We start from the raw sequence: 25,467 nt of genomic DNA, 5'->3' as shown, positions 1-25,467 counted from the left end.
CTGAAAAACGCGTTGTAGCATATGAGTCGCGAACTTTACTTTTTCCAAAAAAAAAATAGTTTAAATAAACAAAAAAGATAATTTTATTTTACAAAAAAGGTCTCTTTTAATTTTTGTCCAAGGTTAAAACTTTTTTTACTTGAAGCATCAAGAAACTCAAACTCCCGGTTTTTTGAGTATATCTCGAAAACTGAGGGTGTTAAGAAAAATTGATATGAAATAACGATGATTAAAAAAAAGAAACCCACAAACCTTTTTCGGTCAGGTTAAGAGAACCCACCAACATTTTTGTCAGATTAAGAAAATATGCTTTCAGGATACCGAGATAAACTTCCACTATGAAAATCTGACGCGCTCGAGTATTTCAAAAGGACTTTTTTTTTCTGCATTTTCAAAAATTCATCGTAACTTATCGTCATGCCGTAATCGTCAGTTTTTTTAAGGGGAGCTTTTTTGGGGCCTACTTAACACCCCTTCCGAAAATCTGACGCGCTCGAGTAAATTTTTTTTTGTGCATTTTTGACTAATTTATATGCCTAGCCCCACCACGCAAACCGGCAGATTAGTATACCGTTGTTATCAGAGGCACTTGGGGCATACGTAGTAGAGAATGCCCAAGTAACTGGTTTTTTTTACATTTTTGAAAATCCGTACATGGCGTGTACCAACCCACCGCTAAAATGGTTTTTAGCATAGAAGCTTTTCTTTTCGAAATTATTTTATCTTTCGATTTTGATAAGTCTCGACGACGCCGTTGAATTACGCCATTTAGCTACCTCGCCTCCCTATCTAGTACTATTGTTATATTGTTCAATTAGTATTTATTATATTGTACAAGGGCAATGGTAAAATCCGCAATATTTGTAATTTAAAATTTAAAAGTTGTTAATAATACAAGAAATAAAGACCGTGATTCAAACAACGCTCGTTCACTAATTTATTCACTTACGATAAACATTTATTATCATGAGTATACGTAACCGCAATAAATTGATTAATGACTTCATGAAATATAAAAATGTTACCATAAGTGGAGGTCGAGAGTATAATTGAACGCGGGTAGTGGAGTACTGACCGGGCTGCGGCTGCGGCTGCGGCTGCGGCGGCTGGTGCGGCGCGGGCGTGGCGGCGGGGTGCGCGGGGTGCGCGGGGTACTGGCGCGGCGCCAGCACGCCGCCCGGCGACACGAGCCGCAGCGGCGTGCCGTTGCGCGCGCCCATCACCAGCGAGCCGGGGTCGTAGTACGGGATCACGTACTGGCCCTGCCCGTTCACCTGCTGCTCGCCGCCCGCCGGCGTGAGCGGCCGGCGCGGCTGTTGCGCCTGCTGCTGCGCCGGCTGCGCGACCAGCCCGGGGTACACGCCCCACGGCGCCGCCACGCCGTAGTACGGCGGCACGCCGGCGATCAGCGCGCTCACGTACGGCGCGCCCTCTTGCCCGGCGTTGATCACGTACGGCGCCTGCGTGAACGCCTGCTGCGCGGCGAGCTGCTGCTGCAGTTGGAACTGTTGCTGCTGCTGCTGCTGGAGCAGCTGCAGCTGCGCCGCCGCCGCCTGCCCGCCGGCCGCCGCCGCTTGTTGCGATCGGAATAATTGCTGCAACAAACGAAATTACATTTTTTTATGCTTACTAGTAATATCTCCTATATAAGCGTTTACGTGTGATAACTTTTATACTCGTTAAGTTCGTGCCAACATTTTGCAGAAAATACTTATGTTTTATAGACCGAACTATATTAAAGATATAAATAAAGGTTTCTAATAAGCGTACCGTTTAAAACTAGCGGTAAGCGTTTAATTTAATTAATAAAGAAACGTATCATTTATTACTTTTTATTCAATACAGCATATTTTGCTCGAGGGCCGGCCGCCGTGAAACGCGCTAATTAACACAATCGTTTAAAAACTTAATAACAAGGCACGCTGCTGTCCGACGCATATGCCTCTACCGGCTTACGGTATTATCTTGTCTGGCTTTCCGCAAATAAAAAAGGTTATCTCTACACAAGTTTGTGCATAAGATGGGATGAAAAATTGTAAGCGTAAATAACGGTGATATAAGTCGATGCAATGTAGGAAATACATGCACGCCGTGGTTTCTCAATATTCTTAAAATAATGAGATTTTGTGGATATTGGTATTCAAGAGAACAGTTAATAAATTAATTACATTGCAATACAATTATTTTCTGTGTGAAGTTTGAGCGAGATGATTCACGAATCACGATGCGTTGAAGTAGTGAATGCAAGTGTGATGTCATCTAGAACGAGTGAGTTTGGTTTACCTGTTGGGAAGAGATTAGTTGGCTCGGTTCCAGCTCTGCGCGATCTAGTAAACACTATGAAACATTGGCCATACAAACATCGTTCGTGCCATTGCTTCTATTGCCTACCACCTGGGCGCCATCTTGTATCGATGAATTCACAAAATTACACTTGCCGATAATATTTGTTTAACGTAGCTAATTTAATCCTCTTTCTGCAACGTATCAATGTGTTTATTTTTGTACGGAAATCATAAACTACTTCCAACACGAAAAGTAGTTTTTAAAATTTCCCTAGAGAATAAACAAGGTACAATTATTAGTAAATTTAACGCTCAGCGTTTTGGTGATTTATATTTCGATTAAATTCATAATATTAAAACATTATTACACTCGTCAAAAAGTTGAATACATTAAAATTTTCAAACAGACGCCAGGCACGACCGTCGTAATTTTAATTACGAAGCTACTACATTCCGGGTGCCTATTTTATTTTTCATTAGCTAATTGACACGGAATGATTATCTAACGTCGTAACTTTGCGGCGGGTAAATCCAAAGTCTCATTCGGTCGGGGTGTCGCCTTTGATCTCTAGCTTCGGCTCCGGATTCCATAGCAATTTAATTCATCGGGATGTTGTAATTAAGAGGCGTGCGGGTGCGAAGCTAGCACGTGCACAGAGCAACTTGACCGCAACAAAATTAAGTCGTTTCTGTCGCAGCAAGGAAGCAAGGAAGCGCCTCGCATTCAATTAGACGTTCAGTAATCCGGCTACGGCTGCGGCGAGCTCCAATACCAATTACAGGGTTATTAGTGAGAAAACACGTGCTCGGATCTGCTCAGTTAACCTGAACAAAGCTACAAATATCCGCGATATGCCATGCTTTGGGAAAAATTAAGAATAGCCTTATTTATAATCGATTAGCAAAACTTTTTGCGATGTATACTACAAAATTTCTTTTATATAATTGTTTTTTTATTCATTAAACGATTTGATAAAGATATTAAACACGAAAAATCAAACAACCGAAAAAGGGTATCTTGGATTATCAATAATGAAGCAATTTCATGATAGCGCATAGTCGTATAGAGGACCATTAATTAGCACAGTAATTAAATGTGTATTTGTCGAGTCACGAAACGAGAAGGTGAGGAGTGCTACATTGTACGAGCATCGTTCGCGTTGGATGGCATTTATTATTTACAAGGCTGATGACGAGAGGACGCGCTACTCTGTGTTCCCGCGAGAATAGCACTTTCCAGGCGTCGGCAAACAAATTACGTGACAAAGCAATCAATTACAAGAACGAGAATGTCGCCGTGCCTCTTGAATCGAACGCTCCGTCAACAAGAACCTTTTAGCGGTAGAAGAAATGCTCCTGCTACGTGCGAATCGGACGTTTCACTATTAACTTTCTTAAAAAAAACAATTTTACTCTGTTGAAATTAAAATTTTGTTTAAATGTGTTGTATTAAGGGATATTTTAAAAACGATTTCGTACAAAATTAGCTTTGTTGAGTAAATTGATGTCGACGGGGACGACGGAAGTCAAAATAAGATTAGAGGGATATCCAACATTTTCGTGTTCCGGCGTCTTCGACCGTGGTTGTCGTGTATCTTGCCGTAACAAGTTTATCTGCCCCGCAGGCTGCTCATCTCTTTTGTCATCTAAGCCCAAATGTAATCAATTTTCACAAAAAACATTTTTTTTTACATTCGCGAGTAAAACAATAAAGTGGTAATTTCATCACGCTTCTGCCTTCCCCTTTATAACGCAACCAATTTTAGAAATAAGAAAGGTAACTATTTTTTAACATTTCAAATGAAAAGAAGTTCTAATTACGGCATTTGATTGGATACCTCCTGCTACCTTCACTTTAGAAAGCCTCTAGATTTTCGCGAAAAGGTGGCAAAGGGCGAGGGCGGGCACAAGTTGGGCGGAGCAAAGCCACGCCTTCGTCGCCCACGCCCTGCCAGAATTAAAACTTAATATTAAAATTGACGAATCTACTAATAATGTATATTTTAATTACAATAGTTCACAATTACTCTACTACTTTCCTTACCAATAGGTACTATTTAAACCTTACGATGAAGTTACATCATAACTGTATCCTGTTTGTTTTCCCATAATGAAATAAAGCTAAAGTTGGGAGATTGACACACTATCATTTTTTGAAACTATTAACTATATTTTCTAGTCAAAACTATAAAGTATAAACGAAATTATGAACGTAAGTTATTATTACTTACATAAAACGTGTGCCTACTACCTACAAACATTTTTCACATTTAATATGGATGATCAAAATACTCGATATACTGTCTATCAAAACTTCATATTTATTTGAATCCCATGGAGGTTCATACAGTATATTTACACAAACATTAAAAAGCTTTCAGGGACGTTTTCAGCTTTTGCATAAGTAAGCTAATCTTAATTAAGGTAAGTACCTATAAGAATAATCATTAAACTAAAACAATATACCTAGCACTATTGTATATATTAGTTTTTTGTAAAAGAGGAGTTTATAAAAATACATAACAAATAACACAAGAGGGTACTTATATACTCCTAATCACAAAATATAATAACTCTATAAATTTTATAAATTAAAATGAGATAGCATTCGAATTCCATTACCTACATGTTCAATAAAAATAAAAAATAAAAGGTGAGGATTCATTTTATTAAATTGAGGTATTGTATAAAAATAAACATTTGATTTAGGTTGCTACGCTATTGAAGAATAAAATGTATCGATGAATTAAAAAGAAATAACATAGTTATAGAAAGGTAGATGTGAATAAATATTTTCATGGAGCGTATTGGTATTTGGGAGAAAAGTTGTTTCTGAGGTAGTACGGGTGCGGTCGGACGATGCTTTTATCAAAATTAGCGGCGCGCCCAGCCGCGGCACACCCCTATCGTAAAAGACTACGGCCGTCACCGCTTCAACGACTCCAGAGCCGCACCTCGCTATCACACCCTTATATTTCACCCTTCATAAAATCAATATTTATAATAAATTAACTTGTATATTTTGTATCAAACATCTTTCATTGTTTGACTCCATAGTCCTAAACGGACGTTATAGGGATAAACACGGTCCGATGAGACTTAAGTGGTATTTCGAAAGACAGCTTGGAATAGTAAAAAGGCATGTTCGGATATAGCGCGAAGCGCATGGATTATATGGATCAGATTTCTAACGCTGGTGGTATTTGGGTATCAACGCCGGCATTATTTACATATAGCGGATGCTTTGAAATTATACTTGATAAAAAATAATACCTACCTAACGCCATAGTATTTCGAGAAAGTTAAAATAAATTTAGTTCAATGGTTTATTTTGCAATATAAAACTGATTCCATTTGTTTTACAAACGCATAGAATGGTAATCGTTGTAAATCAGTTTACGACATGACCAATTGGTCGGGCTGTAAGGACACTGCTGTGTAGAGCAGGTCAATTAAGCTGCTATCTGTATGCAGGCTGCTTATCGAAAACTATAATCTTTGCAAATGACACACAAAGCATCACCATCTAAGACTATCCTAAATATTCCTACCATAAAATATGTCAAATTCATTTTAGCTTTTTTATATTTATTATTTGTATGACCATTCAGTATTTTAAAAAGCAAATAAAGTTGCTTTTTGGATATTTTTTTTATTATTGTATGCATAAATTAATTTTCATCAAAATCAAATTTTCATGTCAATAAAATAGACGCATACAGATAAATTGTGATAATTTTATGTTTAAGCCCTCTAAGTTTTACAATTTTATTGAGTGCGTTGCATCAGATTGCACTATGAGGAGCATGTTTATATATTAGTTGCAGTGACACGATGTAACAAAACACATAAATGAAAATTTGTACCCCGAATGATTTATACTCGACATAGTATCAATTATAAGCTAAGTTAAAAAATATACGCAAATATTACATGATTAATATATTAAACAGGAGACTCATAAAAATCCAATTTTAGGTTGTACCTATTACATAATAATAAAAAAGTACTTGTAATTATTACAAGTTACATGTAAAAGTCTGCTAATAGGTAGTTTATTTTTTCTTGGGCATAATAATATTTGCGTAAGTATTTAAACAAAAACAATTGGTATCAAATAAATAATATATTCGCATAAGCTTTACCTCGCATAAAGAACACAGAAGGAAACGAAACATTAAGGATGCGAAGGTGGTGAAAATATGAATATATTACACAGTAAAACGGGCCAAGTAATCATACGCACGCAAGAAACCGAGCTCTACGCCTTGCACACGTACAAAATGTTATTTGTAAAACCAATAATTCACCTACGTACACTTTAATTTCGAGCTATTTAGAAAAGAATATAATGCGAGGCTAAAATATAGCATTTCAAGATTAACGATGAGATATTACAATATTCACGGGCATTCTTGACATTGTGTGTGTTTGTGTTAAGAAATGGTAGACGGTATGGGGGGGTTTTCTACAAGCGCGATCTGGAAGCGAGAGGTGTTAACGAGACAAGTCCATAAGACGCTTTCGGTAATGAAGTGGCACGTTACGCCTTGGGTCGCCCTCGCTCCAATTTCGTGCTAACTGGACTCATAACACAACAACCCTCCGGCCCTCGCTATTTTGCCGTTATATATACTGCCAATCTATTATGTACTGTATTTATATATTGCATACTTCTAAAATGATTTACTAACCGTTTATGTTTGAGCCTAAAATTAATTTTCATAGAATAAGTCAAAGGAAAATAAGCAAAGCGATGTAATTATGCCGCTCGAAATGTTAGAAGGATAGCGAAATAGCTTCCTTATAGCCCGTTTGTGGAAGAGCCTTTAAAAAGTTCGAAACTTGATAATAACAATTTTCATAGTTATATAGAGATATTGCAAGCTTTCGCTTGATTATGAAATAAAATATAAATGTTACTTTCTACATTAAATAGGTAAGTAAATATTAATGCACTAATAAGGTAAAGTGTATACACTTGTTTTTAATAAAAAAAATCATCTTCTCTTTATTTGAATATTATAAATGTGAAAGTATGTGTTGTTTGTTCTTCTTTAACGTAGCAATGAAGGGGGATTAAAATTTAAATGAATTGATTTTCGTGTCTGGAGATAATTATCCCTAATATAGATAGATATAGAGTGACATAGGCTACTTTTAATTTCATGACCATTGAAAGGTATATAATGCCGCATTTGAATCACTCCAAATTTTATAAATACCAATAGATGACCGATTGGTCTAAGATCCGAATATAAGTCGAAATGCAACGGCGTGGATAATAGAATGAGACCAATTTTATAATAAATTTAGTGTATTAAAAAATGTATTAATACTTTATCCTGTCCAGGATTTTCCCAGTCAACCCATTTTTAATACATTTTTTAATACACTAAATTTATTATAAAATTGGTCTGATTCTATTATCACGCCGTTGCATTTCGACTAATTTTCGTATCTTAGACCAGATAGATGACAACAACTAGCTAGTTGTTTCATATATTTAAAAATTATTAAAGGATTTTCGCTATTATTTCTTTAAGTTATAATTTACAATGAATGTTAATGGACATTAAATCGCAATAAAGCCCAATTAAAATATTTTTTCAAGAAATTAAGGTTCATAACAACACCTACTATGTATTTTCATTCATATAAACTCAAGATCTATTTAAATATCATAAGAAGCAAAATAAATCGTTAAAAATTAAAAGAAACTCTGAAGTCTGAACCTCATTACCAGATTGTGACTCTTTTGTGAGACTAGTCTGTGATAGAATTAACGAGAGGTTTACCATCCAGGTGTATTTTTAAACTATATCTATTGAATACTTAATTTAAAGATAAACGCGAGATTTCTAAGTTAAATGTGTATAATATTATAATTTACATATTTCCGTATCGTAAGCGTAGAAAATAGATTTTATAATGCATAGATATTCCTCGTTCTTATGAAAACATTAACAAATAACAGTAATTTATAAAACTGTTAGCTTTAACTTAAGTGCGACCGCCAGTGCGTCGAACTCTATATCTAACGGTATTTTGATCTCATTTAATACGGTTCAGAGTAGATAGATAGCTATATACGTGCTATTACTTTTCATACGTGACGCGTATTATTTAAAACACATTATTTGGCAAAATAACGTAGTAATTAATGTTTTGATAGAGAAAGGGCAGTGGAAAGCAGATTGGAGCCAGCGAGACCGTCGAGGTGAATGTACGCACGAAGTGTGCCACGCGCCAGAGAAATACTTCGGAGTGGATACCGTTAGTGGGACGCGGTCATGCCACCGGTGGTAGAGCTGTCCGTGAATCTCGTGAATAAACGGCCCATGTCAACTCTACAGTCGATTATCGCGTCATCAGTGCATTCGAAGAGAGATCAACATGAAACAGTGACTTGACAAAGTTTAAGTTCAGAAACAAAAGAAACATCTCTCGGTGCCGTGGTAATCGGAGCGTTTCTAATACCCACGCTTTGACTCGGTTTCACCGCACGCTTCTTGCCTCCGTTTCTTACTCGTTTTGCGAAATCGTTTGAAATATGATAACGTTCAATCGAGTGCCGAGAATCGTAAGTTCTCACGAAACTTCACACGGGCTTCTTGCAGTCAGTTAGCTATTGAATTCCGCTATTACAATTGGCGGATCGACAACGGTGTCGACTTACTCGGCAAAAGAAAACGTAAAGTGAAGTAAAAAAGAACGAAACGCAAAGGTGAAATAGTCTGCTTTACAAAGTTAACTGTAGTTTCTTTATGTAGGCGACGTGGTAAATGCGGACAAATGAATATTTTTCACAATAATTATGTCGAGCAAAGCAGGTAAGGCGTGAAGCGCATCGGCGCTCTGCGTCGCGGCGGCGCAACAATTTGCATCACAAATGCGGGTGGCGGTCGTGCTGCACCCCGCGCGCCCTTCACCCGACCACGGAGCCCGGGCTTCGCTTTTATCAGACAATGTCACAATCAACATCGCGTGGACGCTTTTTGGCCATCATATGATTGCCGATTGTGGTTCGCCATAATTGTTACAAAGATTTCATTTCTAGTTGCAACCGGCTGGGGATGTTCGCCGAAACTAAATTAAGACTGCAAAAATCTTGCATACATTGCAGTTTAAAAAACAATGTCGACGTTTTCTATCTTTAAAAAATTATCTGCATCTGGTTTTTATATGGAGAAATTTCGTATAAAGCCGTTCTAAAAGTAGTAGTTAATAATCGAGCTGCAATGGTAAGTGGGTAACACGGGGAAAGCGGGCGAGTTGAGAAACGATGAATTAATAACAAACTTCTCCCGCGACGCGTGATGACGGCCGACAAGAGTAGCCCATTACGCCGACACTGAAAATTCGCAAAATCTCTTTCTAATTATCCGATGTTATTCTTTCCTTGGAAATTTTTATTCAAATGCGGTATAAATAAGTTAAGTTACGCTTACATAAGTCTACAAGATTTATTACCGACAAAAAGAATAAAGTAACTCGATTGCAATATAATATATACAAGGCACAAAATTTACATAACATTTAAAAACGACTTGGTCGTCATTTCTTATTGAATATCCATATATTATGTAATTTTTAAAAGAACAAATAAATGTTAAGATAAATTCAAAGAAACAAATCTGCTGGACCTACCTACTTAACCATAGATAATTCTCATGATCATTTGTTATCCAGCCGGATAACAAATAAGATCACTCGTTATATTTCAACTCTGCGAGCTAACTGTGAGAAATGACGGCTATTTTCTCTAAATGATGCAATTCACTAGCGGATTTAAGGATCAGACCCTTTTTAAATTGTGCCCTTTATTTCATCGATCAAATTTCAACAATCTATGTAAACACATAAGTTTCGTTGAATATCCGTAACGATTAAACTCAAAATTACTGAAACCATTTCAAAAATACTTTCACCGGCGGAAAGCTACAGTATTCCTGAGTGGCTGTTTTGTTTTTGTCCCGGGTCAACTCGGGCGGAACCGAGAAAATAAAAATAACAAATCATAAATTCATATAATAAAACCTAAATAAAATTTCGGTTTAATTGTGCTCACTGCTCTGCAACAAAATAGAGTAACACCGTGACAAACAAGGCGAGTCCACGCTACGGCACTCCTTTAACAAATTAAAGAGGTGAAAACGCGATGTGTGGAAGGTTTAAGATGGGTTTAATATTGAAATAAATCTGGCACGAAATGAGTCGGTTGGAAATTAACCTGCAGGTACCTAAGGTGGTGTTAGCACGGCGGTGCGGGAGGTATAGCGACTCTTAATTAAATCAAGTGACACGTCTCGTTCGTAGCTTCAATCACACGACCCCTATAAGCTCGTATACCGAACTGTGCTTTGCTCTTTCTCGTCGCATCACTTCAATTTGTAATAATTAAAATGAGGTTTGGCAGAACCTATTGTTATTTCGATACGAGTACAATTCATGTTGCTTAGGCCTTAGAATAGAAATAAATCTTATTGCTTACTTAAAAAAAAAACACATTTTGAAAACTTCCCATACAGTAATAAATACGGAAATGTTCATACTTGTAAAAAAAGACAAAGAAAAGGCGGGGGAGTTACAATGATATCGATAATCACTATCTCTAAATTCTTATGTTATTAATGGATAATGAACATCACAGCGTACATAATAATACAATATCTATAGAATTTATCGTAAAGTCTTATATCGATTGTAGCATTTATATTATACAAAATGTTAATAACATTCTACAACGTAGTTTACTATCTGCACATGTTGCATATAGATGTTTCTTTGTGGGTGTTTCAAGTGCATATTTTACATATTTACTCTAATTAGGATCAGACTATTCGCATACACGTCCCGTTGGCTACCTATGTGACACATCATCGCTATAAAATTGCATTAAATGCAGTTTAGATATTCCAGACAGTTTATACATAAAAATGAATCGAATATCAATTAAAAGACCGTTGGAGTCGTAGAAGTTTGTTGCTAACAATAAAAATGGAAGCGAGCGCCGTAGATTGCAGTTGTAGGTAGCTAACCGGCAAGTAACAACTTGTGCATCGGTTGTTGGTAGTGCACGGCTGGAATTCATTATTTCCATAACGAGCCCACGACAACCGTCGCTCGCTCCTCGTTCCCGGTCTCAGTCACGGCAATTAATTAACTGGCTAAACGGTATCGTGTTTTACATTGTGATGTTTACGCAACTCTCCACCGATAATGTCCCCGGCTATCGGATGTTGCAACCCAGGGTTTCACATTAATTAATAAAGTATTTATTAATGCGGCCGACCTCACTAAAAAATTAAAATTCTCATTATTATGTCGGTGGTTCTTGATTACAAACACAAGAGCACATAAATAGTTAATTTTATGTATTTAGTAAACAAAACATAGTCGTAATCCTAAATATTACGGAGACTATGACTTAGAATTGACTACGACAGAGCGTAAACTTTACTCAAAAAGATACAGGAAATAGACAATTTCATTCAGAATTCTAATGGTCGTAAAAAGTGCGTATACAGAGAGATTATACGAGGTTGCAATAAAACGTATGAGACAAATTTACTGCTTTTAGGCATCGTGAATCAACCCAATAACAATTTTCTGTGTGGCTATTTTCACGTATACTACCCACTAAATTAAGAATAATTAAGTAAAGACAGAGCTCTCGGTAAAAAGTCATAAAAATTAATAAGCGTATCGGAGTTCCCTTGTGAAATGATCTCACAGGTTGCTATGTTGTAACAGCTGGCAGAGGATGTTACTTAAATTAGTTAACAATGACACATATTGCTGGCAAACAAACAGAGAGGAATCCTAAATAGACCGCATGCTATTCTTGAACTACCGCCGTCACACCGCACCGGTGAGCACGCCGTGAGCCGTCTGCTGATTCACGCACACCTCAAGGTGATGTCGATTGGGAATGAGCACACGTCTCATTTCGCCCAATCCATTATTATCTAACCCTTACTCATGCTACTTCTGGCTTTACTAATTAACTTCATCTTAAAGTAAATGTAATCCTTTATTAATTGACACGCATCGTAGTTTATAAAATGGCCACGAATGTCCACATATTACAATTTAATAATAGTTTTGCATCTTTAAATATTAGTATAAGTGTACAATTGCAGGAAAATGATTAATGCGCAATAAGCAGCAAGTACGCAACGATGAATTTTGTTATTGGTACAAGTGAGGTAGGCTCAGCACGACACCACTCGTAATTCGTAGGTTGTATGGTCAACTCTTGCGCCTTGCGTAACACACAACTGCTCAATGAGGACGTTGATCTCGCGCTTGACATTGCCTTCTTTTGGCTTACGTTGCCTTCAACAACTTCATTCACGATTCGAATCTAGCGCATGTTTCTATAATAAACCAGTTCTAACTTTAAGTAATATTAATTATACTTTAAGTATATGTAGCAGGCAATTAAATATTAATGTGAAATGGTAACTGTATCGTAAAACATGCTATCTACATGAAAATAATTTTCCAACACGTCAGTATACTAAACGTTGCCCGGAAATTGTAGGAAATTGCAACAGAAAATGAATCCGCCGCCCGGTTTGTGAGGTCCGTTTCAAACAGGCTTAGAAGAGACTTTCACATAGGTATGTATTTAAAAACCATTAAAAATTCTCATTACGGGAACTGGTTATGTATGGAGCTATTTATTATATGTACTGAACAACAATTACTGCATAATATGTAAGGATAATTAATATATTGTAAGAAATAATTTAGAAATTGAAATTAGTCAATTATTTTTTTTTAAAGGGTTATAAAAGTTCCAGTATTTAGCAGATGGAATGAAAAATTCGAGATGGCATTAAGTGAAAAAGAACAATAAATATAAAGAGCTCTCCATCAATCACTCGAACAGAGGCAGCACTTCCGGACGCGGCATGGTCGAGCGAAACATTTCTTTGAATAATGAATATACAGGTGGGTAGGTATTGTGCCCCGTAACTGGACGTGATATACGCCGTCGTCGACCGCATGCATAATTTCACTTATTTTATGTGGTTAATTGTCGAAAATGACCGCTAGTGAAATATATTACTGTATTCTACCGCTAACACCGCTAGTGGCGGCTAATGTATTCCACGACTCGTATGTTCCACCTTACCCTTCGTCTTTGTGTTGTGTTTTCACATACAAAGTACCCATTCGCCGCAACGCGCGTATTATACACATGTTATTAATATACCTCGTTACATGTAAATTAAGCATAAGCAATGCGACAAAATCCTTAGGGGCTCCTTAAAAAATATTAGATTAGATTTTTAGATTCGGTAGGTACATGTGTGATACGATTTAATTAATATAAGATTGTCAATAGCTAGATCAAATGAATAAAAATATAATGAATATTAACTAGAGAATAGTAATAAACTAGAGATTAGTATTAATGTTTTTTTTTTTATCTCATAAATACCGGATCAAATATGTAGAGTATACGCCTGAGGTGACATAAATAGTCGGGTTAATAATCTCGAGAACTTAACATTGGCTCGTAAGAATAGCTAGCACAATCGCAGCAAGTCGCATCTACAAGCCCCAACAAGTACAATTTTTCAGAGCGGGTTCACGCGACAGCACATAACAAAAGAGCTGGAAAGGCGCAAATAAACGAGCGCTACTTTCTGCAGTTCCCTCATCCTAATACCTAAGCCTCAAACTGTTAGTATAAAAAGAAACATAAAACACACATTATGCATATATATAATCTATTAAGATAAATTCATATTATTGAGTACGTTATTTATATCATTCGCTGATTATTCAACATAATACTATTTAATGAATATTTAAAGTTGTGTTAACAGGAAACATTTTAATCACGCTATTGTCTGTAACTTGAATTTTATTCATAAAATGGAGCGCGGTACCGGTACCTAATACAACTTTAATCTCTATCTCGTAAGCTCAGCGTCTACGACCGTCAAAAATTACAAAATTTTATGGAAATCCGCTGCAAAATGCACTACAAAAGGCGAACTCAATCTGTATAATGAAACTTTTAGACCGTGCACGAACTTTCAAAAGCCGTAGGTGAGTCGGTTTATAAAACCAAATCTTTTCATTTAGCTTGTTTTCAGGGATACGCTATGAATGGCGGGCAAGATCGGACGCTACGATACTGCGGACGGTCCACGGCGTGGCCGGTGCGGCGGATTCACCACGCGCAAAAGGCAACGCTTTCCAATCATACTTATACATATGCTATTAACCCTGCGGCATTCATTGAAATCCTTCAATTTTACGAGCAAAATATATTTTAGGCAATCAGATCGTTAATTTCTCACAACTCATATCTGAAGAGAGATTTTCTTCTAAATTTTTATTCTGCCTTGATTATTTTGATTTCTACGAAACACAAACAAAAATTGTTAAGTTCTTACTTAGCAACAATATGTATCTAGAGTACAAAACCCTAATGCATATTCCGTTTGTTTTCAAATAATTTAGATATTTGTTCCGAACTATAAGTTCTGCATAAACATGTTCTTATTTACAACGTTTTATCCTCTACTATGTATATTTTTTGTTCCTTCAAGCACATGAGTAGAAAGACGGCTTCAAGTCAGTAAAGAGTTAATAAATATTATATCATCGTTTTTTTTTCAATAGAACATAGATTTTTTGTTTCTTTTATGAATTTAAAACACATAAGCAAGTTTAGATGGATGGATATGAATATATACAGCTTTCACGTAATAGACATTTTAAATTTGGTTGAATTTGAACAGTTGTGTGTTGAAAAATTGAACATACAATTTACCTACTTAAACATTTTTTATTAGAAATCAACCAAAGCGAAGCACAACTAAAACCGATGATCCGATAACACTAAGTTAGAATCGCAAATGAAATTGTAATTATTATTCGGCTATTTAAAACAATTATTTAAATGGTATGGTAATAGATTACGATTCTTTCATCTATATCATTCCAGTTTATCTGATTGTACGTTTATTTACCTATATCACAGTAAATTAGTGTCTTTTATTTTTACAACATACATATTCTTTTAAGTACCTATGTACCTAAAGAAACGTAATTTCTTTGTAAACAATACTAAGTAGTAAGTCAACATTATTCATGTAACACTACACAAGATCATTAATTAAAAAAACCTATTTTTTAACATTGATTAATTTTAATTTCATCACAGTGAAAGTAGCATAGAAATATTATATATTATTCTCATTTAGAATAGGAACACAAAGTTATTTTATTTTATAAATAAAATTTGGAACTGTATTTGACGATTTGATATTGTCTACTTGTTGTTGAAAATAATGAAATAACAGTATCATCAACATCGTTTAAAACAGGTTATCTGACCCAGTAGTGGAATTTGGTGGCGATCATTTTGTGCATATTTGTTAAAAGTTTAAAACTCTTAATAAGAATTTGAATGCACGATAAATGAAAACCTACAGTATACTATCATATTCGTGTTTATAAAATTGTTGATTTACCAATATTCATGTCAATTATTATAAATACTTGTTGTATATTACACTCGCGGTATTTGGATTTAAAAATACAAGCGAACTTATTTAAACAGTAAAATAATAATCATCAAACATATCTTACAATTTGTAATTTGAGATCTTTTCCAGCAGCCGAAGCAGCGGTCACTGAAGTGGTCACGGGCGACAACCACTGGTGCAAATTAATATAACGTTTTGGTAAAAGTTTAAGGGAAACATCCGCCTGAGCGTAAGCTCGTTCGAGGCAGGCTGCAGCGGCCCCGTCGAGGGCCAGAGCCGGCTCGAGCAGAGCGCCGCCACCCTCGAGAACCACCATATCGTCCGAGTATCCAGTCACAGTTTATTTACAAACACAACACTAGACACATCACTAAGTGCGCACACGACGGGAGCTACATGTCTGGCGGGCGGCACGTGGGTCGCGCGAGGCTCTGGTCGCGGAACTGCCGCGGCGCTCACCTGCGGCCGGCGCGCTGCTCGCGACCCGCGCCCCGCTCGCGCCGCCCACCGGCTCGTCAACAAACACCGTTGTTGCAGCGGCCGCGAGCCACAAGCCCTGCACCTAGCTCTACTTTCGTCCCACTTTCCCAAACCGTCATGACTGTGGTGTTGCAAGTTCAACTACTAGGTATACCGATATCCGATATTCGTATGTATTGTGAAACGAGCTATTAGACGCTATGGTATTATTTAATCATTAAACAACATCACATTAATAATGTACAGTATTTCAAAGAAAGTTCTTCTGGGCCAAGTTTCGAGATAACTTGGGTAAAAGTTGGCGTTTAATAAATCAAATATTTAAAAACAAATTTAAACAATTAGTGAACTTGTCACGAAATAAATAGCGCTAATAATATGTACCGATGTTCCTAATTTTAATACTAAGAAAGCAAACAAAACAACAGTGGTTTTGAAAAAGAAAAAAGTTATTCTAAGTTAAATCCAATTTATAAGAATGTCCCCTTGAGAGACGTATGGGAGTGATGATATAAGTTCTGAAAAAGCTTTAGAAATATGTATAACTGTTATAGAATTTTTTCACAAACATTGCTGTAATCCCTCTTCTCTCATAAAACAACTTTAATAATTTAACTTAAAATAGTATGTCTTTTAAGTAGGCATTCATAGAAAAAAAATTAAGTTCAATAATATGAATTTTGTGGGAGATCCTATTTTCACAATAACATTATCGGGGACGGTAGTTATAAAACAATAAAAGTGTATTTGTATTCTAAATATAATAGTAAAACTTATGTAAGCTTTATTTGTGTATTGACTTGTAAATTTTCCTGCAATAAAGCTTTCATTCGTTCATTATACAAATCTTAGTCTGAATTCATACCCCTGAATATTAACTAAAAGTTCGATAAAATGGTACTACTATGTTTTATTTTTCTACCGGAATACATTTACTTCATCTATATAATAACTAGCGGTCCGCCCTGGCTTCGCCCGTGGTAGGTACATATTTCGCAATTAAAGGTAAGGTAGCCTATGTTCTTTCTCAGGGTCTAAAGATTGTGCCAAATTTCATCAAAATCGGTTGAGATGTCTAAGCGGGAAAGCGTAACAGACAGATAGACAGAGTTTCGCATTTATAATATTAGTAGAGAAGTAGGGATTAACTGTCCATAGACAGAGACACTTACCACTTACTAACCAATCGTACAAACATACCCTTATGCAGTGTACGTTGTTGTAATCGTACATATTCTTCGTAGAACGTGACAGTTCTATGATTTTTTAACTAAACACAAGGATTAGTATCTAACTTTGTCAATATCCAGTATTTCAAGAAAGTCGCTTTCTCTGTCCCTATGTATGCTTTTATCTTTAAAAATACGCAACGGATTTTGATGCGGTTTTGTTTTTAACCGACTTCAAAAAAAAGAGGAGGTTATCAATTCGGCCGGTAAGTTTTTTTTTTATGTATGTACACCGATTACTCCGAGGTTTCTGAACCGATTTACGTGATTCTTTTTTTGTTCGACGCGGGATTGTGTCGAATTGGTCCCATAAAAATTTCATTCGGATAGGCCCAGTAGTTTTTATTTAATGAGCATTTTTGTCTGTATTTGTAAATGTTGCAAGTGCAAGTTTGAAGTCGGTTGTTTTTAACGCAGTTATCACGTCTTGTTTAATAGAAAGTGATTCAAGTGGAAGGTAAGTATATAATTTATAAAGTTTTAGCCAAAACGGTCCAAGTCTACGAAGACCTAGTAGGTAGGGTAAAAGCCGGATAGTTGCGCCACTTTTCAAAAAAGCTATATTATGAAAAATTATGTACTTAACAAGAATAATGCAACATGTATATCAAAACATAGGTCTTTGAACCATCATATTAGCCTATTTTATTAAACATAATTATTATTAAAGGTTTTGAGTAAATCCTGTTTTATTAGACCTCTCAAATAAAGGATAGTTGCCTAACCTAGCGGATAGTTGCCTATCGTAAATAATACTTCAGAGGATACTTGCCTCGTGAGGGGATATACGCCTCACAATATTTTTTTAAATAAAAACAAATTTATATCAATTCACTTAATCAGTCTTTATTATTTGTTTTGCTTTTTAATTAAGAACTACTCAACATTATACATTTTTTTGCTATAAAACTATAACAATATAACAAAAATAGCATCTAAATTAGTTATAATCACATATTAGTAAAATTTTTGATATTTATCTTAAAGATAGAAGAAGAATAATCAAATCTGGCAATCAACTTTGGCATTAATCATCAGAAGCGAGGGATTTCATCTTTCCACATCGTATGCAATAATTTGCTTTACGTTGATATTTGCGAGGAATTTAGCTCACCTAAAACCGTTTACAATTTATTTGATTTTACATGGATGAGCCTTGGACCTATAATCAGAATACTTATTTTATTCAAGCTAAGTTATAGCCACAATGAGTAAAAACAACACAAACAGAAAATATCTGCCTTTGCTAGTGAAAGAATTTATAGTTGCGGATAGTTGCTCTCGGGGCAAGCACAAGTTTTGGCACTAAGGTCTGCAGGAAGGGTACTTACAATAATAGTAAGGCGTTATTGCCACTAATGTCCGTAACTTACACCCGTATTCACAAACGTTACTGTGAGGTCTCATTGTAGGCATGGACGCATAGGGGTAGCAAAATCATTTCACAAACAATACTTAAGTGGTGAAGCGCACTATGCGCTCGATAAACTGAACGCACAGCTAAGCAACTTCGTTAGCTACTTTAGACAACGCATAGTAGACCAAAAACAGGCCACGTGTACAAAACGTGTCAAGTTATATTTTTTTGTCGTCTTAATTTGTTGTTACTTTCGACCTCAAAATGGATTATAGCAGTGATGAAGAATTCGTAATTATATTAACGATAGGATATTTGAACAAAGGACAATAATAACAAGAAAAGTGGTACGGGACTTTCAAGATCCTTTTGATTACTATAGTTCGGAAGAGTTTAGAAAACGTTATAGATTTTCGAAAGATGTTGTTTATATATGGCTGTGAGTTGAAGGCAACAGTCAAGTCCTCCCAAGCTTGCTTTTTTAATTCAATATTTTTTGAATTAGTTCGCTTGTCTTCAATAATGGGTCGGTCTCGTACTAGAGCCACGATTAGTTCCCTTTCCGACGTGGTGAATGGTATTTTCTTAGAACTGGAATACAATTATGTACTCGTTTTATACGTCACTCAAAATTTTCGTTTAAGTTTTCCTTAGTTTGCCAGTCAATATGCCATTTCAAACCAAGTTATAATTACATACATAATAGCAAAGTAATAACATAACAATGTTTAAACTTAGGTAATTTGTGAAGATAGTAAAACAAAATTTCTCTGACCACATTGCGTCCGTAACGTTATTTTTTTTATTTCAAGTCACGTGGTGCTGCGACATTTTAAGTGTAAGCTTATTACATATATGAAAATTACCACGACAAATCAAATGAACAATGTTTCTAAACAAACGGTTTGAGGTTAATTGATTGTCATTTACTTCTGTCAAACTCTACCATGAACTTAGCAATACAAATGGACCAATCACATGTCGCCATTTTACGCAGTGCGTTTGCTTTGCCAAGCATTACTTAAGTTTTGTCTATGAATAGAAAGGCTCGATGAATGGAACGCACTGAGAAGTGTTACCCTTTGCACAGTGTTGATGCTTTACTTAGGGAAGTACTATTTGTGAATACGGGTGATAGTGTATTTGAAACTGCGGCAAGTATCCCACTGGCGCAACTATCCGGCTTTTACCCTATATTATAAAACTGATTAATTTAACACCAGGAAATCACATTACAAGTTATAAACAAAACTACTAACTTCAATATTTTACCACTTTTTTATTATGACTGACCTTGTTATTCATATAAACAGTTCTATTTTTTATACACAAAGTGTGATGTTTTGTTCATCAGGGATTTAAATTTAAAACTTCAATTATAACTTGTTGATTTTTTATATAATTAAACTAGTCTGAAGAAAATTGCCTCCACACTACTAGACTGACCTAAAACTATTCAGTGCGTCTATTGGCGTTACATAAACTTATGTAATTATGAAAATATATATTCGTGAAATCGTGACAGTGTAATTATGACGACTGATAAATGGCAAAGTACCGGCTCAATTATTCACACGGCACGCCCCTGTACATCGGCCGCATCATCCGCTTGCTGCCAAATTAAAAGTAAATAACGAAATGAAAACAAACGCGCCCGCGCCGCGAGGGACTCGCAAACCTTTTACCGCTGTCGAGTAAACAACTACAGCTAAACATACTATCATTTTATCGGCTATCTATTTGCCAATACGGATAATATTGCCAGACTGACCGCTGCTTGTATATGAAAAAAAGGAATAATCAATATACATTGAGTATCGATTAATTAACGTTGTTGTTAGATTTTACTTGTGCTTCGTCTAACATGCTATTGTAGCTGTCCAAATATCGTAAAAATCCTTCCAGATAGGCAAGGCCTGCCTGCTGTTAGCAACAATAATAGATGCAAAATACCGAGACCCATAGCGCTACTACCAGCGCGGAGCAATTTCGAAGAACAATGAATCTGGATGAATGGTGGCGCAAAGTGAAAAGTCTATTTACTTCATGTGCATATTTTCTACAACAATAGAAAAATGTGAATTACACAGTATTTACGAGATAAAAAAAAATAAGAAAGTTTGATAAAGCTCAATATACTTGTTTGCTCGATTGTTATGATAATATCTAAGCGAGATCATTAGCGACAAAGGCCGTGTGTGTTTAGCTGTAGGTGGTACTGAAACAGTAACGAGGGACCGCAGTCATCATGGGGTTGCAAGAGTAGCCCCTTACGGCGAAAATTGTCACAAAAGCAAAGTATGTCACACGTTGTATCATTATTTTGACACGTACACAAGGAAGGTGACGTCTGAGCCTCGTTGTACACTGATCATAATCATTATGTATTACGTATGTGCATGTATATATATTATATAACAATATCTCAGATATCCTATTGTGCTGGTATAAAGTTTCGGATTGAGATATTTTCATTAAGCAATGCAATTTATAGATTATAAAAATAAACCGTTGTTTTTGGACACTACTTGATTTTTTGAATAGTTTGAAACAACCTTTCGACCTTCTAAAATGTTAAGCTGAATGACCCTCAACTGCGCCCCAACTGATACGGAAACCTGTTTCTCTTCCAAGCTTTCAACATTGACGTTATTAAATACGTATTTTCGATCAAGTTCTTAATTCGATTATTAATTCTTCTATGCTTATCAAAGTTAATCATTAAGTCAAAATATGATGCACCAACAAATAAGTTCGGAATAGTCAGGCCATGACTTCTTTAAGTTTAATTTTGAAATAAAAATACAGGAAGCAACGGAGTCTTAACCAGAAATCAGTAAAAAGATCTCGAGTTGAACGGCCGTGGGAGCATCAAAGCGTGGCAAGAGCGATGCGGTATACGGCTTCGCTTATACTTTGCACTATGATTTTGTGATTTACAAAATGCTTCTTCCAATTTAATTGTATAAACTGGCCATTTTAAATGAAAGAAGTTAAAGCCTTAGTCACAGACGCACATAATTGAACAAATTATGTGCGTCTGTTATGACTAACGCTTTAAAAAAAATACATATTGTATTATTAATTATTATATAATAGAGAAGTAAATACTAAACATACTATATCCTATTTCAGAATGAACGAGCACCATTAAATCCTGACTTATTTACACAAATAAATCAGGATTAACAGAGCTTCCTGAAAGCTTCATGTGACAAAGCATTTTGTGCACAACAAAACCGTCAATTTTAAAGAACAATTACCCGAGTCAAAGAAGGTATCTAAGTAAATCGTGTCGAGATATAACAAATAGGTAACGCAACAAAAGAGGCTTTTCGCGGCCATTAGGACGGGATGCACGAACGAAACACCGGGTGCGAGGAGCGTAAGGAGCTCGGCTAGAGCGATTAGTGTATACGGTGGAAGTCAGCCGGTAGCGACCTTATCCGCCACACCCCCGGGACTTGCTCAATTTACGATTGCCGCAAAGAATATCTTCCATGTGTCGTTTTTGCGAGCCACTAGTGACCGTCGAAAGGACTGCAGCAAAATATCGGTAGACGCTTTAGTTTGGTTAATATTGAAAAGGACCAATTTCCGCGCCGAAAGAAAAATAGTAATATAAGAAGTCTGAAGGAGAACCGTAATAAGGGCTACCATAAAACGTAACATTAGGTAACGGCGTCTTCTGGGGCGGCTATAAATATCTCCGTTCGGAAGTGCGGCTAGTGTCCCGCGGGAGGACGACATATCGTGGCAGACGGCAGCCGAGGACGTGTTGCGCGAATAAAAACATCGCACCTCGCGTGCCCCACCTCGTACCTGCCTCAACCAATCAATATTACTTAGCAATAACGTCGTCTCTCATGTGTGACCGTTATCTCAATTTTATGTCTTGTGCCACCGAGTAATGACTACTTGAGATAGCGCATAAAATTTTGTACGAGCAAACACACACATAATTGAGGAATAACAAAAAAACAAACTACATAATACCTACTCTATGGTAAAAACTAAATTGATTATTTCTGTAATTTCTAGCAGACTAGTAACGTTGCTTTCTCCAGAGAAACGCCAATAGTTTCTCTCAGCGTATGATAGTGAAACTTAGAAAAGCCATGAATGAATATACACCTAAAATTATTTAAAGATTCATGATACAAATTATCTTATATCTTTAACGCTTATACAGGGAAAACCTATGCCAAAAATTAATTCAAAATATTTGTTAATTTTTTTTTTTACAATTTCTTAAAATTTTCAGTAGAAAATTATTATAATTTTAATTACATATATTCAAAATAAGATATTTTTTTGCATTTTGACAATTATATAATAATTATTATTATAATGGAATGAGGCAATACGAGCGCCATGAAATATTTTCAAAGCGGGCAGCAAAATCCACAAGTTGAATAAGTCGAAATCATCAAATCACCTTAGTAAAACAAGAAAGCAAACAAAGGGGAGACCCTCAAATTGCTTGCGTTATTAAGCAGACCTTAAAACTTTCACAGCGGCCTTGGTTTGCAGAGGTTTAAACTAGGGGTTGCAAAGGTGACTTTATTTAGTTTGCAATGTCCACACAGTATGGACACAAGTGTGGGCCACAACTAAATAATCGAGGAACGTGTAACAAATACAAAGGTATATTTTGAATCTTTTAGACTGACTCTAATTTATAATACAAGAGAAGCGGGCTTTAAATGCACGACACGAACATGTTACATTATTTGCAATAGTGTTTTAGCAAAGTTTATCAAGATGAGTGAGCATTTGTTAAAATTAAAAAGAAATCTGTAAATTTGTTGATTGTTACAAATATAATGATTGTCGGTTTAAGTTTAGTGCGCCAGTGTAAGGTCCCCGGTGGTGCAATATACACTTGCTGCCCGTCCATCACACGTCACTATCAATTACTGGCACGGCCCCGAGTTGCGTCCGCGTCCGCCACCTCACTTACCAACATAATTAAACTGTCAATTTCTCATACTACACATTATGAGCTTTAAAAACCAATAGATTTGTGTGATCCAAACGAATTACAGTGAAACCTGGTTAAGTGAGACATCAAGGGACCTGCAATTTCGTTTCACTTATAGAGGTATTCCACTTACCCAGTGTCTCAGATATACAGGTATAAATAAATATCTGTTTCATTTACAGAGGGTTCCATTAATAGAGGAGAGAATACAGGTTATTTCAGTTATACAGGTGCGATCATTAAAAAAAACATCTGTATGATAGTAAAGCGAAACTAAAACTGAAGGCACTAAAACTGAACCTCCTTTTAACGTCTCTCCCTACATATTACATACGGTGGCCTGGAAGAGATCGCTACCTAGCGATAAGGCCACCGTTTCTACACATTATTTTCCTTTTAACTGTACTTTATCTGTCTCTATTTCTTTTGTGTGTGCAATAAATAATTAAATAAGGTACTTGAAGCTCAAAATTTGTACTTACGTACTTGGAATTACGTGTGGAATTTGTGGGTAGAACAATGTTGAACGTTATCTCAGTTACAGAGGTTTATGCATATAAAATTTACTCGCTGTCTCAGTTATAGAGGTAACTATGATGATAAATCGAAAGAACAAATACCAGATATAGAGGTTTACATCGTCCCACTAATAGAGGTAATTCAGTGCCAAAGTGTTGGGACCTCAGCATGAGTTTCACTTATGGAGGTTTCTCACTTATCCAGGTTCCACTTAACCAAGTTTCACTGTATTTCGAATTTATGGTAAAAAATAAGTTAAAAAGATCATAATTGATATAAGATTTCAGTTGAAAATGAGAACGAAATTAAGTTTACTCTTGTTTTCATAACGTCAGACGTCTAACTCTAACTCGGTTGAATTACAATCTGCGAGGCGGGTAAACGAATTTTAAATAAAAAGCGGGAGGTCGAAGGCCGAGACCGACCGGAGCGGCTCCAAGTTTTGTCATTGTTTTCTATATTGCGCGAGGCAATTAGTGCAAGTCGGGCGAGGCGCGATTCTTAGCGGCTCTCGGTCCATCCACGGCCCCAATCAAATTACGGGGCTTCGCGGGAGAAACACCACTGCACCCCACCGAACCATTAAACAAACCTTTTCCAATTCATGTCGCAACATCAACACTCCAACTAATAGACAAAAGAAACGAGTTTCTCGTCAATTTTGATTTCCAGGTCGCGCCTACCTTTTAATTATGCGCATAAATTTAATAAGTATATTGTATAATAGCGTCAACCTTACCGGTCAATTTTTCTAACGTAACAATTTTTTAAGGAATATTTGTCAATGTTTAGCTTATTCATTTATATTATTAAGCTTTTAATAATTATAATACAAAACAAATAACATACAAGAACTTTACGGTTAATATGTTTATATTTGTTTTCATATATTTTCCATACAAATTCAACGAATTAAACACACGGAAAGAATAACCAAAACATAACTAAGTATAACATTGATTGTGTTCATGACTACGTAAAAAGGAAAACTTTCACGTGAATAAAAATCATCTGGCATGACTGAAAGTTAAATGGACGTTAGAATACAAAGTAAACGTTGCAATATACATTAGGGTAAACAGACAAGTATTAG

The 25,467-nt window shown here is 36.0% G+C and overlaps 1 protein-coding gene across 4 annotated transcripts in view; it reads right to left on the bottom strand.

Moving 5' to 3' along the window:
- The window catches only part of LOC123698483 (maternal protein pumilio), a 90,992-nt gene that overhangs the window by 9,062 nt on the left and 56,463 nt on the right, over positions 1-25,467 (bottom strand). For all 4 annotated transcript variants that reach the window (XM_045645130.1, XM_045645145.1, XM_045645138.1 and 1 more), the window contains one exon: positions 1,076-1,595. In XM_045645130.1, the coding sequence (XP_045501086.1) occupies positions 1,076-1,595 (520 nt within the window). The remainder of the gene's footprint in view (positions 1-1,075; positions 1,596-25,467) is intronic.

The sequence above is a fragment of the Colias croceus genome, chromosome 2 (genome assembly GCF_905220415.1).
Source record: "Colias croceus chromosome 2, ilColCroc2.1".
NCBI lineage: Eukaryota > Metazoa > Arthropoda > Insecta > Lepidoptera > Pieridae > Colias > Colias croceus.
The sequence above is the reverse complement of the archived record's forward strand: the minus strand, read 5'-3'. Positions and strand labels throughout refer to the sequence as shown.